Here is a 17,185-nt window from a genome sequence, read left to right as displayed (position 1 = left end):
TGACACACAGATCACAGCCAGAAGCCCCGATCGCAGGAATGCTCTTGTGCAGCAGCCTCTATCGGCTCAGCTTTCATCTCCCGCAGGAGCTGCTTTCACACAGTTTACTCAGACAGCTGATCTTCTAGTGTCACCTACCTTGCAGTCTCCGCTCATGAATGCATATTCTGTTGCAATGCCTGAGTCAGGATCTGAGCAGTTTTCCTCCAGTGAGGAGGAAGCAGATCCACAGGGAGTTTTTTCCCCATATCATGACTCCCAGCCCCGGACCCAGAGCATTAAGGGCTATGGAAATACTACCTCATCCCACTCTCAGGACCATGCCCCTTGGGGGATGAACCCCTGGATGGCACCACCAATGCCCTACCCACCACCATGGCAATACTGGACACCATGGGCATCATACCCTCGGGAACACATGCCCCGTGGCCATTCGACCAGGCGCAACACTGATCCAGTGCCGTCTCCTAATACATACGCTAGTGACACGAGACGCCTGGCAACACAGCCACGTTCCCAGGATAAACCTAGCCCTTCTCCCGGTCCAACAGACCCGGAGTTAGCACCGGAGGAAGCATTACTTCCCCTTCCTCCCACTCCCTCTGATGAATATACAAAATTCCAGGACCTCTTTAAGAGAGTTGCTAGTGCCCTGAACATTAACCTGGAAGTGGTTCCCGAACAACAGCATGAGCTGACGAACATCCTACAGCCCCCTTCTTCCTCCAGAGTGGCACTTCCAATTAACGCAGCCCTTTTAGAACCTGCTAAGTCCATCTGGCAGACTCCAGCGACAAGCCTACCTACCTGCAAGCAAGCGGACAAGAAGTATTTTATTTCTCCAAAGGACTCTGAATTCCTTTTTACTCACCCAGCACCAAACTCATTGGTAGTAGACGCTGCGAACCAGAGGGCTAGACAACAGTATTCTCGTTCTGCCCCACCTAACAAGGATAGCAAACGACTGGACCTGTTTGGTCGCAAGGTCTATGCATCCTCCACCCTCCAATTTCGCATAGCTAATTATACTGCAGTCCTGGCAAAATACGACCATAAAAACTATAATAATTTAATGGACTTTATTGATGACATTCCAGAACAAAGAAAACAACAGTTCAGAGCTATAGTTTCTGAGGGCCAAGCCATTTCACGCACCGCTCTCCAAGCAGCCCTCGATGTAGCCAACACAGCGGCAAGATCTTCCGCTACAGCGATAGTCATGCGACGGGGCTCATGGCTCTCCTCTTCCTTTTTTCCTCGCAAAGTTCAGAACACGATTGAAGATCTTCCCTTCGACGGTGACAAACTTTTTGCTTCTAACACGAATGAGGTGCCTCATTCAATGAAAGACTCCAGAACAACCCTCCGGTCTTTAGGTCTCCAGACACCTACGGCAAGGAGACGGCAATATCGATACCAACCATACCACCGGCCACGTTATCCCGCATTTACACAACCTTCCCATAGACCGCAGGAACAGCAACAGCCGCAACGTCCACGACCAAGATTCCAGCGACGTCGCCCAAACTCTACAGGGGCGCCTCAACCCCCATCAGCTAATAGGCAGATTTGAAAACTTGGTCGAGGGTTTAGAAAGCAATGCCCTCACTTCAGCCGACACACCAATCTTTGGACACCGCCTACGACCTTTTTTCCAACAATGGAGGAAGATTACCTCCGACAAGTGGGTCTTAGAGGTAGTTACAATTGGATACGTCATCCCGTTCCTCTCCTTACCTCCCACCCACCCACCCTCCCCGTCCCTCTTCAGGGACCCTTCTCACGAGCAGCTACTCCTCCAAGAAGTGCAACATCTCCTTCATCTGGGAGCAGTAGAAATCGTGCCAGAGCAACACAGAGGGAAGGGTTTTTACTCCCATTATTTCTTAACGGAGAAGAAAAATGGGGGATGGCGACCAATCCTCGATCTCAGGCGGCTCAACAGATTCATCAAAAAGCAAAAGTTCAAGATGATGACCCTCAATACCATAATCCCAGCGCTGGAGCAGGGCGACTGGTTTTCTGCCCTCGACCTACAAGATGCCTATTTCCACGTCACTATACATCCGGCCCACAGACGTTTCCTCCGGTTTACCCTTGGTTCCACACATTTCCAATACAGGGTACTCCCCTTCGGACTATCTACAGCCCCCCGTGCTTTTTCCAAACTTCTAGCTGTAGTCACTGCTCACCTCAGGAGACAAGGGGTAATAATATTTCCGTACCTTGACGATTGCCTCCTCAAAGCTTCAACATTCGACGAGGCGCTCCGGTTCACACGACTCACAGTCGAGTGTTTTCTTTCTCTCGGCCTACAAATAAACAGAGACAAATCCACATTACGCCCCACCCAGCACCTTCAGTTCACAGGCGCAGACCTCGACTCTCGGACCGGGCTAGCATCGCTCCCACCCGATCGCTACAATTCCATAAAACAACTGACCACAACTATTCGCAACAGCCCTCAGGTAACTGCCCGAGACTGCCTACAACTACTAGGTCACATGGCCTCGTGCACTTTTGTCGTCCAGAATGCACGCCTACACATGAGGTGCTTCCAAGCGTGGTTGGCAATGGTTTACAAACCGAATATGCATTCTTTAAACAAGACTCTCTCCCTGCCTACTCCAGTCAAAGGCTCGCTACGTTGGTGGACCGTCCACTCCAACCTTTGTTCTGGAGTCCCGTTTCTTCAACAGGCTCCATCACGCATTCTGACCACCGATGCATCTATGACAGGGTGGGGTGCACATATGTCTCATCACACAGTACAGGGACTATGGTCACCAACCGAGACCTCCCTGCACATAAATGTACTAGAACTTCGAGCCATTCGCAACGCGTGCCGTCACTTCCTGCCACTAATCAAACATCATCACGTACGCATAATGACGGACAACATTGCTTGCATGTTTTACGTAAACAGGCAGGGCAGAGCTCGTTCCCATTCGCTGTGCACAGAGGCTATGAAGCTCTGGAATTGGTGCATTCTGAACAACATCCGGGTATCAGCTGCTTATCTTCCCGGGATCATGAACACCACAGCGGACGAACTGAGCAGACGCTTCCCATGGGACCACGAGTGGGAGATGGACGACAAAACCATTCACGAGGTATTCAGCATCTGGGGCTACCCAACAATAGACCTCTTTGCAACTGCAAAGAACAAGAAATGTCTCAATTTCTGCTCCAGAGCAGGACTGGGCAAACGTTCTCTGGGGGACGCATTCATGATCTCATGGCACCGAAACCTATTCTATGCGTTTCCCCCGATACCAGTTCTCAACAGGGTCCTGATAAAAATACGAACGGATCGAGCCAAGGTGATCCTCATTGTCCCATCGTGGCCCAGACAACCATGGTTTCCCTTCCTCACCAGAATGTCAATCCAACCACCAATCTCCCTGCCGCTTATTCCGAACCTCCTATCTCAACAGCACGGTCGTTTTCTCCACCCCAACCTGTCCATGCTTCACCTCAAGGCCTGGTTCCTACGTGGTTCTCCCAACGCGAATTAGATTGCTCCGAACAAGTTCAGGAGGTGCTCCTACATAGCAGAACGCAATCTACTCGCAAGACTTATCTTCAAAAGTGGAAACGATTCACACATTGGTGTTCTGCCAAACATCTTTCTCCTACCTCGGTACCTCTTCCGCTTATATTGGACTATCTCTTGGGCCTTAAGCGAGCCGGCCTCTCTTTCAGCTCCATCAGGGTCCATTTAGCTGCTATTACGACTTTCCACGACAGAATTGATGATATGTCTGTCTTTGCTCACGCTACTACGAAGCGTTTCCTCAAGGGCCTACAAACCTTATATCCAGACATTAAACAACCGACCACCCCCTGGGACCTTCATCTGGTACTGTCTGCCCTAACTCAACAACCCTTTGAACCCCTAGCCACGTGCTCCCTTTTACACCTCTCCATGAAAACTGCGTTTCTAGTGGCAATTACTTCTGCCAGACGGGCAGGAGAAATGGCAGCTCTCATGGCTCATCCACCATACACGATATTTTTTAAAGACAAGGTTACCCTCAGATTGCATCCCAAATTTCTTCCAAAGGTACACTCATCATTCCATATTAATGAACCCATACACCTCCCGACTTTTTTCCCGAAACCACATGCAAACTCCTTTGAAGCCTCAATGCATACACTAGATGTTCGCAGAGCCTTGTCATTCTATTTGGATAGAACCAAACCCTTTAGAACCTCCTCTAGACTTTTTGTCTCTGTTGCAGAGCGCTCCAAGGGCATGCCTATTTCTATCCAGAGACTCTCGAACTGGATCTCCCAGTGCATCCGACTGTGCTATCAGATGAAAGGGGTTGCACCTCCAGATGGCATTAGAACACACTCCACTAGATCTCTGGCTGCCTCCATCGCGTTCTTACGCAAAGTCCCCTTGGCTGACATTTGTAAAGCAGCCACTTGGTCATCTGACCATACTTTTGCTAAACACTATGCCCTTATTCAAGGCCCTTTATCTGACATACGCTTGGGCAGGGCGGTACTCTCGACGGCGTTCCTACCAGATCCGAAGTCCCTACCTCCTTAAGATACACTGCTTTTAAGTCACCTGTAGTGGAGCACCCACAGGGACATCTCTCGAAGAAGAAGAGGAGGTTACTCACCCTGTGCAGTAACTGACGTTCTTCGAGATGAGTGTCCCTGTGGGTGCTCCACTACCCACCCTCCTCCCCTCTACTTCGGAGTTGGGGGGCCTCCGTGGTAGAGAAGGAACTGAGGAGACCGGCCACGCATGCGTTCTATTACCCTAGACTCACAGCGGGGGGGTGCAGATTCTGAGCATGCGTGGCCGCTATGAGTACTGCTGTAAAAATCTCCGGGCGAAGGCGCAGGGACGCACCAGCACCTGTAGTGGAGCACCCACAGGGACACTCATCTCGAAGAACGTCAGTTACTGCACAGGGTGAGTAACCTCCTCTTCTGCCAGACTCCTTGTTGTTTTTGTAGATACAGACTAACACGGCTACCCCCTGATACTTTATGCTCACATAAATATATATAAATTCAGTCTCCTGTGCTGAGGCAGGACTAAGTAAACACGTGATAGGTGCCCAACCTATTCTTAAAAACCTCCAATGATGGTGATTCCACAACCTCCTTTGGAAGACTATCCCAGAGTTTAATTACCCTTATAGTTAGTTCTTTCAATCTCCCTGGCTGCAGATGACGCCCATTACTTCTTGTCCTACCTTCAGTGGACATGGAGAACAATTGATCACTGCCGTCTGTATAACAGCCTTTAATGTAGATGAAGACTGTTATCAGGTTTCCCATAGTCATCTTTTCTCAAGGCTAACATGCCCAGTTCTTTTTAACCTTTCCTCATAATTGAGGTTTTCTAAACCTTTTTATAAGTTTTGTTGCTCTCTTCTGGATTCTCTTCAAATTGACCACATTATGCTTAAAATATGGTGCTCAGAATTGAACTAAGTACTCAACTGAGGCTTCACCATTGCTGTGTAGAGTGGACAATTACTTCCCATGTCATACATATGACACTCCTGTTAATACACCCCAGAATAGTAGCCTGGTTTTTTGCAACTTCATCATATTGTTGACTTGTATTCAATTTGTGATCCATTATAATGCTCTAATTCTTTTCAGCAGTACTAACATCTAGCCAGTTGTTCCCCATTTTGGAGTTGTACATTTGATTTTTTTTCTTCCTAAGTGAAGTACTTTTCACTTGCCTTTGGAGAACTGGTATGACATCAACAAGATGAAGTTCAATAATTTGTCAAGGCTGGTTTGAATTCTAACCTTGCCCTTGAAGGTGCTAGTAACTCCCCTCAGCTTGGTATCAGTCTTCACATTTTATAAGCATACTCTCCACTCCATTATACATCATTAATTAATACACCTCTACCTCGATATAACGCGACCCGATATAACATGAATTTGGCTATAACGTGGTAAAGCAGTGCTCCAGGGGGGCGGGGCTGGGCTGTGCACTCCGGTGGATCAAAGCAAGTTCGATATAACACGGTTTCACCTATAACGCGGTAAGATTTTTTTTGGCTCCAGAGGACAGCGTTCTATCGAGGTAGAGGTGTATATTGAATAGTACCAGACTCAGGACTGATCTCCTGTGGGAACCCACTAGATGAAACCTATTTGTTTGACAGTGAACCATTGATAACTGCTCTTTGAGTACAGTCTTTCAACCAGTTGTACGCCCACCCACATTTCCCTAGGTTGCTTATGAGAAAGTCATTTGGGACTGTGTCAAAAGCTTTATTCAAATCAATATATATCCTGTTTACTTCTCTTTCTCCCCCACCCCCCAGGCCAGTAATCCTGTCAAAGAAGGAAATTAGGTTGGTTTGGCATGATTTGTTCTTGACAGAGCCATACACTATTACTTGTAAGCCAGTAGGGGTTTACAAATTGTTAAATAATTTGTTCCATATCTTTCCAACATCAAAGTTAGTCTGACTTGTCTGTAATTCCCTGCATCCCCTTTGTTCCCCTTTTTAAAGATAGATACCGTTTGCCCTTCTGCAGTTCTTTGGACCTCACCCGTCCTCCATGCATTCTCAGAGATAATTGCTAATGGTTCTGAGATTATTTTAGCTAGTTCCCTAAGTACCCAAGGATGAATTTTATCAGGCCTTGTTGACTTGAATGTATCTAACTCATCTAAATAGTCTTAATTATTCTTTCCCTATTTTGGCTTGTGTTCCCTTGTTAATATTAATTGTTGAGTATCTAGTCACCATTAACCTTTTTAGTGAAGATGGAAACAAAATAGGCATTAAACCCCTCAGACTCCGTGATGTCAACTGTTACTAGCTCTCCTTCTCCATTAAGTAGCGCACCTAGACTTTCCTTCATCTTTTTCTTGTTCTCCTTTATTTATAGAACCCTTTCTGATTGCCTTATACATCTGGTGCCATTTTGCACTGTATCCTTTCTGATTTTATTCCTACTTGCTAGTGTTATTCTTTTGTACTCCTCCTTAGTAATTTATTGGTTCTCCACTTTCAGGATTCCGTTATTGAATTTCAGGTCATTAAAGAGCTCCTGATGGAGTCATATTGGCCTCTTATTGTTCTTTCTGTCTTTCCTTTGTGTCTGAATAGTTGGCAGTTGTGGATTTAATATTGTCTCTAAGAGAAACTGACCGCTCTCCTGAACTTCCTTTTCCCTTAGGTATGGTCCCATGGGAAGAAAATCTCTTACCAGTACTCTGAATTTGTTAAAGCTTGCTTTTTTGATGTTCATTGTCCTTATTCTGTTGCTTACTCCTTCCTTTCCTTAGAACCACAAAATCTATTGTTTCATGATCGCATTCACCCAAATTGCCTTCCACCTTCAGATTTGCAACCAATTCCTCTGTGATGGTCAGAATCAAGTCTAAAAACGAATGTCCCTCTGGTTACTTCCTCCACTTTCTGAAACAAAAACTTGTCCCCCTATACTTTCCAAGAACTTACTGGGCATCATCTTCCTACATTTGTCACTCATCTGCAGTGCCCTTCGTTGGTATCCACCTTGGTTTCTTCCTTTTGGCCTCTTAACCCAACATTTATTCATCCACTCTAGTCACAATCCCATTTTTATACACTGGTCCATGTCTCTTCAGCATTCATTTCTTTTTTTTCACCAGAGATCTGATGTTTTTGCACATGGCTTCTTCATATTCTTTCCTGATATTTGGCTCTTTTAGCTTGTCCATGTCATAGATCTTTGTTCTCTACACTCTTTTGGTCATTTCAGCCTCTTTGATGCCAGCACTAACATTAGATCTGTTATCCAGTATGTAAGGAGTCTTAGTTGAACACTTGGCGAATATTGGACCATAGAAACTGAACAAAGACTGGGAAAAAACCCCAAAACATACCAGCTTAGTTATCACCTGGACAAACAAGGACCGTATTTTCCTCTCAGAAACTGAGTTGGGGGTGAAAAGTATGTGATCAAAACAAACACAGTACACGGAATAGAGAATTACATGATGAACTAGAAGGATAAAACATTTATTGGAATATGGAACACAGAACATAAGTACATTATACGAAGCTGGAGCATGTGGTAATGATGTACGAATTGAAAAGATGAGTGGAAGTCTTTGGTTTATGTGAAACGAGAAAGGAAGGCAAAGGAGAATTCTACCACAATGAACACGGGATATTGACATCAGGAAGGGAAGAAGGTGGACATCAGGACAGAGTCACATGGATGCTAAAGTTGAAGTCAAGCCAGGCTCTTATGCTCTTTAATCTGATATTTCCTCATATGTTGAAGGTCAGATTCAGAATCAAATGCAGTGCAATTACAATAATACAAGTATATGTGCTGACCTCAGTAGTGCCCAAGGAAGTAATTTATGAATTTTATAATGACCTCTAGAAAGATATACAAGTAGTTTAAAGACGATATAAGTTGGGGTGGTGGAAGATGTTAACGCAAAAATATGATTAGATGGGATATTGGCCTGGAGACATAGGCATATTTGGTCTCTGGGAAGAAAACTAAAAAGGAGAGAGGCTACTAAATTTCTGCCGGAGTCACATCCTGGTGATAACAAACACGCTATTTCAACACAGTTGCAGAGAAAGTGGACTTGGATATCATTTGAGAGGCAAATGAAGAACATGGTAAACTTGGTACTTGTGACTTGCAAATAGAAATTGTGGTGGTGGTTGTGCAGATATTTGTGGCTGTTATATGAATCTGATCCAATGTAGATTTATTTTTTTTATCTTGCTCATCTATTAATTCTGCCCACCCAGCACTCTTTTTTTTAAAAATAATGTCCTATCTTGTCTCTTAACCCCCATCTTAGATCTTGGACTTCATGTGGAGGGTTGCATCATAAGGGAACAAATACCTTTGATAACGCTAAGAATCTCTGGCATTTCTAATGTAATCTAGCATTGGGATATTTGGGCAGGACCCTCATGGCCCTTTATGCCAGCTCTCTGGAATTGGGTGGGGACCTGGCTCAACTTTGGAGTCCTTCTGATGTGGGAGTTGGGGAGAACAGCAATGAATATTGTATGAAAAAAATAATTCAATATGAATCCTGAGGTTTTAATCTTGGGAAAGTCAGTACATTCAGAACGCTCATGCACGTGGGAATGACAATGTGGCTTGTGTTATGTGACCATACAATGTTTTACTGTGTGTAGTAATACAGAATGTTACAGGCATCTCTGGTTCTGAAAAGTGCAGTTCTTTAATATTGCAAGTGTAGAATGATCTAGTAATGAAAGACCCTACTGTGAAGGCTCAAGGGAAGTGTTAAAATTCCCCACCATAATGTTATCTTTGGAATCTGACTTCACTGTGGTGAAATTCTCAGACTTACTACCAAATCAGCATAGATTTCTTTGCTTACAATTCCTTTTTTGAAAAAAATAAAGATATTAATGTTATTTATTTTTAAATCGGAGGTAAAGGGGAAACTCACTTTTCTACTCCTGTAACAACGTTGCTAGATGGAATGTTACCTTCTGTCAAGCAGAGTTCTTGCTCATTATGGTGTCAAGTTCCCATAATCATTTTCTAGTACCTGTGATTTTCATTAACTATTTATCTTACCAACTAGTATCTATATGATAGATATACTTAAATGCATTCTGAGAACTATAGCTGGAGTGCTAGAAAGTTATAGTTGAGATTACTTAGTGGTTCCTATTCTAAATCCTGTGTGCTCAGTTACTTAAAACATTCCAAAGCTTTTACCTTTTTAGTCAATATTTTCCAGGTTTGATCTCAGCACAATGATGAATTTTTAATTTTTGGAATGTTTAAGTAAAAATAGTTCATCACTTTTTAAGTAGGAGAACGAGGAGTGAAGTAGAATACGTTTTCTGCTATTAGTTATGTATGGATGTATATAGACAAGATGCTACATGTGTATCCAAAGCTGTACGAGGGGCTAGGGTTATAGTTGTATACACAATCTTAATTTTGTCACTTTCTGACTTTTTTGAGTACTTAGCTGTGCAACTTCAGTATTTTCTTAACTTAAACTTTGATGAAATATATGTATGCTACAGGGGCAGATGTATGGACAGACAAATCATAGGGAAGAAATAAAGCGATTAAAATACTTTTTTTTGCAACTAGTGTCCCTAACACACTTAACACTGCCTTCACCAAACAAGGGTGCTCCACTAGAGAAGTAGATCACATCATGGAATGGGCCACCCAAATACACTGAAAAAACCTGCTTCAATATAGGGGGGGAAAAGCTCCAACTGCCCCAAGTTGTCGCCTATCGCCCCACACTGAACCTCAAACAGTTAAAATCCACACTTGATGGGGACAATATCCTGAAATAAATTTTTCCCAAGCTCCCTCTTCTGGCTTTCAAACAACCCTCAACCAACCCTTGCCAAACTCCTCATCATAAGCAAGCTTCCCACAGACCATGACACACCAACTCAAAGTGGCCCCAGACACTGCTGTAACAGTGAAGCTTTCAGTATCCTGTTCGTGATCTCTTTGTCAAGAGATCCATTGTGGGAGATGTAGCTGCCAAGATAGCCAAAACTGTCAGCTTGCTTTAGTTGAAGTCCACTAATGGATATGCTAGGGGATATGGCAGAGAGCGGTGAAGATGATTGGCGCAACACCAGTTTTCTCCAGGCTGATAGTGAGGCCAAACAATTTTGATGCTTCAGCGAAGTGATCTACGATGCACTGGAGATCTCCCTCTGTGTGTGCTAGGAGGGCCTAATCATCGGCAAAGATTGCCTCTCTTAGTAGTTTAGTTAGTTTTGTTTTTGCTTTAAGCCTTGTAAGATTGAAAACTGAGCCGTCGTGTCTGTATCTGATGTATATACCTCTGTTGAGCCCATCTGGAGCATAGTTGAGAACTTGGGTGAAGAAGAGGTTGAATAGTACAGGGGCAAGGACACAGCTTTGTTTGACTCCATTTGAATGGGGAAGGAGTCAGTGAGATCTCCATTAAAAAGTACCTAACCTTGCATCCCCTCATGGAAATAAACATGATCTTTACAAGTTTTGGTGGGCAACCAAGTTTGCTGAGGATCATCCATAATCCTTCTCTATTGACTGTATCAAATACTTTCGTTAGATTGTTGAAAACAGTGAACAGATTCATGTTTTGTTCGATACATTTTTCTTGTATTTGCCTGATACTGAAAGTCACGTCTTTGGTGCTACGACCAGGTCTGAATCCGCACTGAATCTCCGGTAGATTGGCTTCTGAGACAGATGAAGTCGGTCGGTTCAGGAGGACATGAGCAAAGATTTTTCCAGTGACAGATAGGAGAGAGATCCCACAGTGGTTATCACAGACCATTTTGCTGCCTTTATTTTTAAATATAGGAATAATTGTGGCATCTTTGAAGTCTTGTGGCATTTCTTCACTGTCCCAGATGTCAGTAAGGATCTTCTGGAGTGAATTCCATCTCTGCCCGAGGACTTCCCTGTGCTCATCGAACTGATTGCCTTTTCTGTTTCTACAAGTGAGGGTAGTCACTGGTAAAACATAGTAGTCAAGAAAACCAAGCAATGGTAGGTAAATAGCATAATGGCTAACAGGGGTCAGGATGGAGACTCTTGCCTATATGCTCGGGGTCTTACTGATCGCCATATTTGGGGTCGGGAAGGAATTTTCCTCCAGGGCAGATTGGCTGAGCCTCTGGAGGTTTTTCGCCTTCCTCCGCAGCATGGGGCAGGGATCTGTAGCAGGAGGGTCTCTGCCGATTGAAGTCACTAGTAACAGGATTGGGGACTTCAGCAGCAGAGTCCAGGGAAGGGGTAGGGACGGTTTTATGGCCTGCAGCATGCAGGGGGTCAGACCAGATGATCATAATGGTCCCTTCTGACCTTAAAGTCTATGAGTCTGAGTCAGTGTGGTGCTGAATCAGATTTTGAGGTATCTGATTAATAGCACTTCTTTCAATTGAGGATGGACTGTTCAGTAGTTGGCTGAAATGTTCAACCTATCTCTGTTCCATGCCCTGTTTGTCTTTGACTCTCCTGCCATCAGTCATCATGAGTGAACCTGTGCCCACCTTTGAACGTCCATAGACTATCTTCAAGGAATCAAAGAACTTTTGTTTCATTTTGTTTCTGCGTACATTTGAGTGTTTTCTGCTACCTTCTCCCACTATTTAACTTGTATCAAGCGTAGTTGTCTTTGTGCCTTGCTTTCCAGATGTTTAAATCTCTATATCTGAGGTGGACTGAATATAATTTTGCCATATTTGGAAAGCCTCATTTTTTTTTTCCTTTCAAGAGTAGAATCATAGAATGGGAGGGAACCTCGAGAGGTCCTCTAGTCCAGTCACCTGCACTCATGGCAGGACTAGTTATCTAGACCATTCCTGACAGATGTTTGTCTAACCTGATCTTAAAAATCTCCAATGATGGAGATTCTACAACCTCCCTAGGCAATTCATTCCAGTGCTTAACTATCCTGACAGGAAGTTTTTCCTAATGTCCAATCTAAGCCTCCCTTGCTGCAACTTAAGTCCACTGCTGCTTGTCCTATCCTCAGAGGTTAAGAAACAAATTTTCTTCTTCCTCCTTGTAACAACCTTTTACTTGTTTGAAAATTATTATGTCCCCTCTGTCTTCTCTTTTCCAGACTAAACAAACCCATTTTTTTTTCAATCTTCCCTCATAGGTCATGTTTTCTAGACCTTTAATCATTTTTGATGCTCTTCTGTGGACTCTCTCCAATTTGTCCATATCCTTCCTGAAATGTGGCGCCCAGAACTGGACATAATAGTCTAGTTGAGGCCTAATCAGAGTGGTGTAGAGTGGAAGAATTACTTCTCATGTCTTTCTTACAACACTCCCGCTAGTATTATGATTTCCTCCTCATTTTCATCAAACCAGTCACGTTGAGCCCTTTTCTTCCATCCAATGACTTATGACAACAATCTACAACCGTCTTTGTCCTATGACTACAGCGGTATTAATTGCTCACTTAATCTTAAATGTTTTCCCTGCAAAATGTGTTTACCTCACGGGTAGTCAGTAGGTGGACCGCAAGCCAAATGCGGGCCATCAGATGCTTTTGAATGGCCCATGAAATCTTTATTTACTTATTACCATTATTATTTTGTTTTCCTCTGGAGTCTGGACCTTGACTATAGCTTGGCCAAGAAATTTGGACCTTAAACAAAAAATAAAATTGACTACCCTGTTTTATCCCTTTTGTTAAATAATCTGACCTGAAGAAGAGGTCTGTGTAGCTTGAAAACTTGTCTTTCACCAACAGAAATTGATTTAATCAAAGATATTATTTCATCCACCTTGTGTATGTCGTGCTTTTTAAAGCTTCTGACCACAACCTACTGCATTTGCAACTTTCTGAGAGTCCTATAATTTATTAATTTCAGAAATTGGTAATATTCTACGTCTGCTACTGTATGTCATTTGATATATACCATTAGCTTTAACATCTTATAAACAGCTGTGGGAGAAAAAAGATTCCTCACTCTGAGGTTGGTTGCAACATGTCAGAGGCAGTTTATTCTCAAGCAATATTGCAAGGGGGAGAATGCACAACAGCAGGTCTCCCAAAAGATAAACAATTAGGGCAAACATTTATACCTTTTGTTACATACAGTAATGATCAACAACTGCGTTTTGTTTATACATATTCCTTCCTGATACCTTACTTTCCTCAGCAATTTCTGCTACAGTCTCTGTTACATTCTTATCTAACACAAGGTCGAAAAACAGCATTTCTTACAGTTCTTTTCAACTCGCCCAGGCCCTGCTTGGAAGTTTTGCATTATTAGCTGTTAGTTAGCCTGACTCTTGCTCTTCCTGTAAGACTAAGGGCTGGTCTACACTGCGGCGGGGGGAGGGTGGGGGAGGAGGAAGATTGGATCCAAGATACGCAACTTCAGCTACACGAATAGCGTAGCTGAAGTTGAAATACCTTGGATCGAATTACCTGGGGTCCACACGGCGTGGGATCGACGGCCGCGGCTCCCCCGTCGACTGCGCTACCGCCACTTGCTCTGGTGGAGTTCCAGAGTAGACAGTGAGCGCGTTCGGGGATCGATATATCGCGTCTTAACGAGACACGATATAGCGATCCCGGATAAATCTATTGCTACCCGCCGAAACGGTGGGTAGTGAAGACGTATCTTAAGATGTCTTCTCTTTTTCCAACTTCCACACAGCTGAGCAGCATCCAGTTGTAACATTAAAGATTTCAGTTGCTGTAATGCTTATCCGCAGCAAAAGTTTCAAGTTCTGCAGAAGGTATATAGGCTTTGTACAATACTTATACACTGCTACCTCGATATAACGCGACCCAATATCATACGAATTTGGATACAACGCGGTAAAGCAGTGCTCCGGGGGGCGGGGCTGCGCACTCTGGTGGATCAAAGCAAGTTCAATATAACGCGGTTTCACCTATAACACGGTAAGATTTTTTTGGCTCCCGAGGACAGTGTTCTATCGAGGTAGGGGTGTATTAGCTGGTGCATCCTGATCCAGAACAGATGTCCAGAGAACCATAACTTATTTCTGAAAAACAGAAAATGATGTTTTCAACTTCGTGCATTATCTCATAAGAACAGTATAGTAACTTCAACAGTTTTTAATTCTGTGAAAGTGCCAGTAAAAAACGTTCTCCAGATGTGTTGTGGATACTGCAGACTTAAAAACTGTAGTCATGCTGCTTTGACAGTAGCCAAAATAATTCCTTGACTCCTTGATTATACAGGATTGCTATTCTTAATTGTATAGTGTTTGGCTATGATTCCCAAATATGGTTAAAGAATGTAGTAAAGTGTAAATCCGTAAATTACCTTCGAGGAATTCTTGTTTAGTCTGCTCTAGGGCTGCTTCCACATAATTTCTCCCTTTTTCTTCCCTCATCACTTGTTAGATGAGTGTGGTTCTAGTATTAGTGAGTGTCTGTGCCTAGTTTTACTATTTAGATTTAAACTAAACTGTCACCATAACAATTCGTGCTGTTGCCATTCATGGTATCACACGCACAAGAATAAGACCAGTCAAAATTAATAATCCAGAGGGAGCTCTGCCACTTCATACTGTAGCTGCTTGTACGTTTGTTCTTTTTCAGGAATCGATAGCAGATACAATGAAGGCTGTAGGGAGCTGGCCAACTACCTTCTCTTTGGTTTGTATAACCAGAATAACAATGACTTTGAGAAAACTGGGTTTCCTGAAGAAGTTCTTGATGGTGAGTAATATAATGTTAAGCATTGTATTTGCACACTTGCTTGTCAATGTCTAGGACCCTACCAAATTCACAGCTATGAAAAAGGCGTCATGGACTGTGAAATCTGGTCTCGCGCCCCCCTCTCCTCCCTTCCCCCCGGTGTGCTTTTACTCTCTACTATACAGAATTCAAGGGGGAGACCTGCCTTTCTCAAATTTTCTTTTTGAGTGATCTCTATAATGCAGTACGACCCCTCAAGAGTAATATCATACTAGAACAAATATGTCTGTTTATACAATATTATGTAAAGTGCTCAACATTATGACATTTTTTGAAAGCACGTGGTGAGACAAGCCTGCAGATAACAGGTTAGAATAGTCATAACTGTGTTGCTGAGAAAGAAAGTAATGTGTTTTTTTTTCCCCTCGAAAAATGGGTAGCTGTATTAAGTGAAAGTGGGATTGATCTAGTAACGTTTTCCATCATCCATTTCTGTTATGCTTTGCAGGTTTTTTGAATTGGGTACTTGTAGGAAAATTTTTTCCTGTTCAATTCCTTAGATTTCTGTGTAGATATAATTTAGATTTCTAGTTAAGTTTGTAGCTATGAAGTTAATGTAGTAATCTCTGATTTTGACTCTTATTTTCGTTATTGCAGATGTAATCATATTAATAAAACCTGACAGTGTCCATCTGTATTGTAACCCTGTAAACTACAGTTATCTTTTGCCATATGTGGCATACTGGAGAAACTTGCATTTCCATTGCCTGACTGAAAATGAGGTAAGTGAAGGCAGAATAAGTATAGTTATAGTGATCAGGGAGGGTGAGGTGCTCTGCTAGCAGTTGAGGTGTGAACACCAAGGGAGGAGAAACTGCTTGGTGTTCACACCTCAACTGCTAGCAGAGCACCTCACCCTCCCTGATTGAATTAACCTCGTTATCTCCATACTGATTTATACCTGCCTCTGGAAATTTCCATTACTTGCATCTGATGAAGTGGGCATTCACTCACGAAAGCTTATGCTCCAAATCGTCTGTTAGTCTTAAAGGTGCCACAGGATCCTCTGTTGCTTTTTACAGATTCAGACTAACACGGTTACCCCTCTGTTACTAATTGAAATGTTACGTTGATAGTCTAATTACTAAAGTTGCCATAAATGTAACTTTTTTTTTTCTTCTGTAGCTTTTGAGATGACACTCACATTTTCAGTTAAAAATCGTTATTCTCATTGATCACAACCTAACTGATCTCTGTCACGGAAGTCTGATGTGACTGCTAATACTGTCAGCTGCTTTCTTTTTCCAGGGCTACAGGGAAGCAAATGAGCATAGTGGGAAGTGCAAAATTATCAGTCTGACAACTTGGGCTGCAGTTTCATTCCAGAGGGCTGTAGTTTGTCAAAGGGGAATTCCAGTCTGATAGAACTGGGGAAGCCCAGGAGATTTAGCTGTTTGCCTCAACTGCAAGAGGTGGCTGGATAGTGTGGGGTAAGAGGAATTCGGGGTAGAGAAGGAGTATGGATCAAGGGGGAGGCACAGAAGCTGGCTGTGGAGCAGAGCTGGAGAACAGGTTGAGTAGTGGAGGTTCTCAATACTTATCTTGTAACTTGGGGTTGGTGGAGAGAAGCAGAGCCACTGTATGTCCTGTCTTCACTCCCCAACCCCTGCTTATTGCATATATTTAGATTTATAACAAAAGAGAGAGAAAAGCTATGAGGTATATTTTGTATACTACTCTAGCTGTGTTTGATAGAAACTTTAGAATATAAGCATCCAACTAAAATAAGCAGCTTGCCCACAAGCCAAAACATCTGTAACAAAATTTAAATGTTGACCCTCATCAGACTTGTCGGGTGCCTGGAAAGTCAACACACCCAGGTTATTCCAAACCATAGCAGTAGGTTCCAAAGTTGAGGGCCCCGTGCTAATTAATAGTAATCATTAATCATGCACAGCATCACGAATGTGCTGGGCAATTAGAAATATTTTAATATGTTTAAGAAGATAAAGT

At 43.2% G+C, this 17,185-nt stretch overlaps 1 protein-coding gene across 3 annotated transcripts in view; it reads left to right on the top strand.

Annotated features, from left to right (window-relative positions):
- DNAAF9 (dynein axonemal assembly factor 9) overlaps positions 1–17,185 on the top strand; it is a 132,609-nt gene that overhangs the window by 24,547 nt on the left and 90,877 nt on the right. For all 3 annotated transcript variants that reach the window (XM_065597288.1, XM_042855612.2, XM_042855613.2), the window contains 2 exons: positions 15,074–15,193; positions 15,830–15,954. Coding sequence is in view for 2 of the 3 variants with exons in the window: in XM_042855612.2 (XP_042711546.2) it covers positions 15,074–15,193; positions 15,830–15,954 (245 nt within the window). In the remaining variant the exon portion in view is untranslated. The remainder of the gene's footprint in view (positions 1–15,073; positions 15,194–15,829; positions 15,955–17,185) is intronic.

This window comes from Chrysemys picta, chromosome 5 (assembly GCF_011386835.1).
Source record: "Chrysemys picta bellii isolate R12L10 chromosome 5, ASM1138683v2, whole genome shotgun sequence".
Lineage (NCBI taxonomy): Eukaryota > Metazoa > Chordata > Testudines > Emydidae > Chrysemys > Chrysemys picta.
This window is presented reverse-complemented; position numbering and strand designations above follow the sequence as displayed.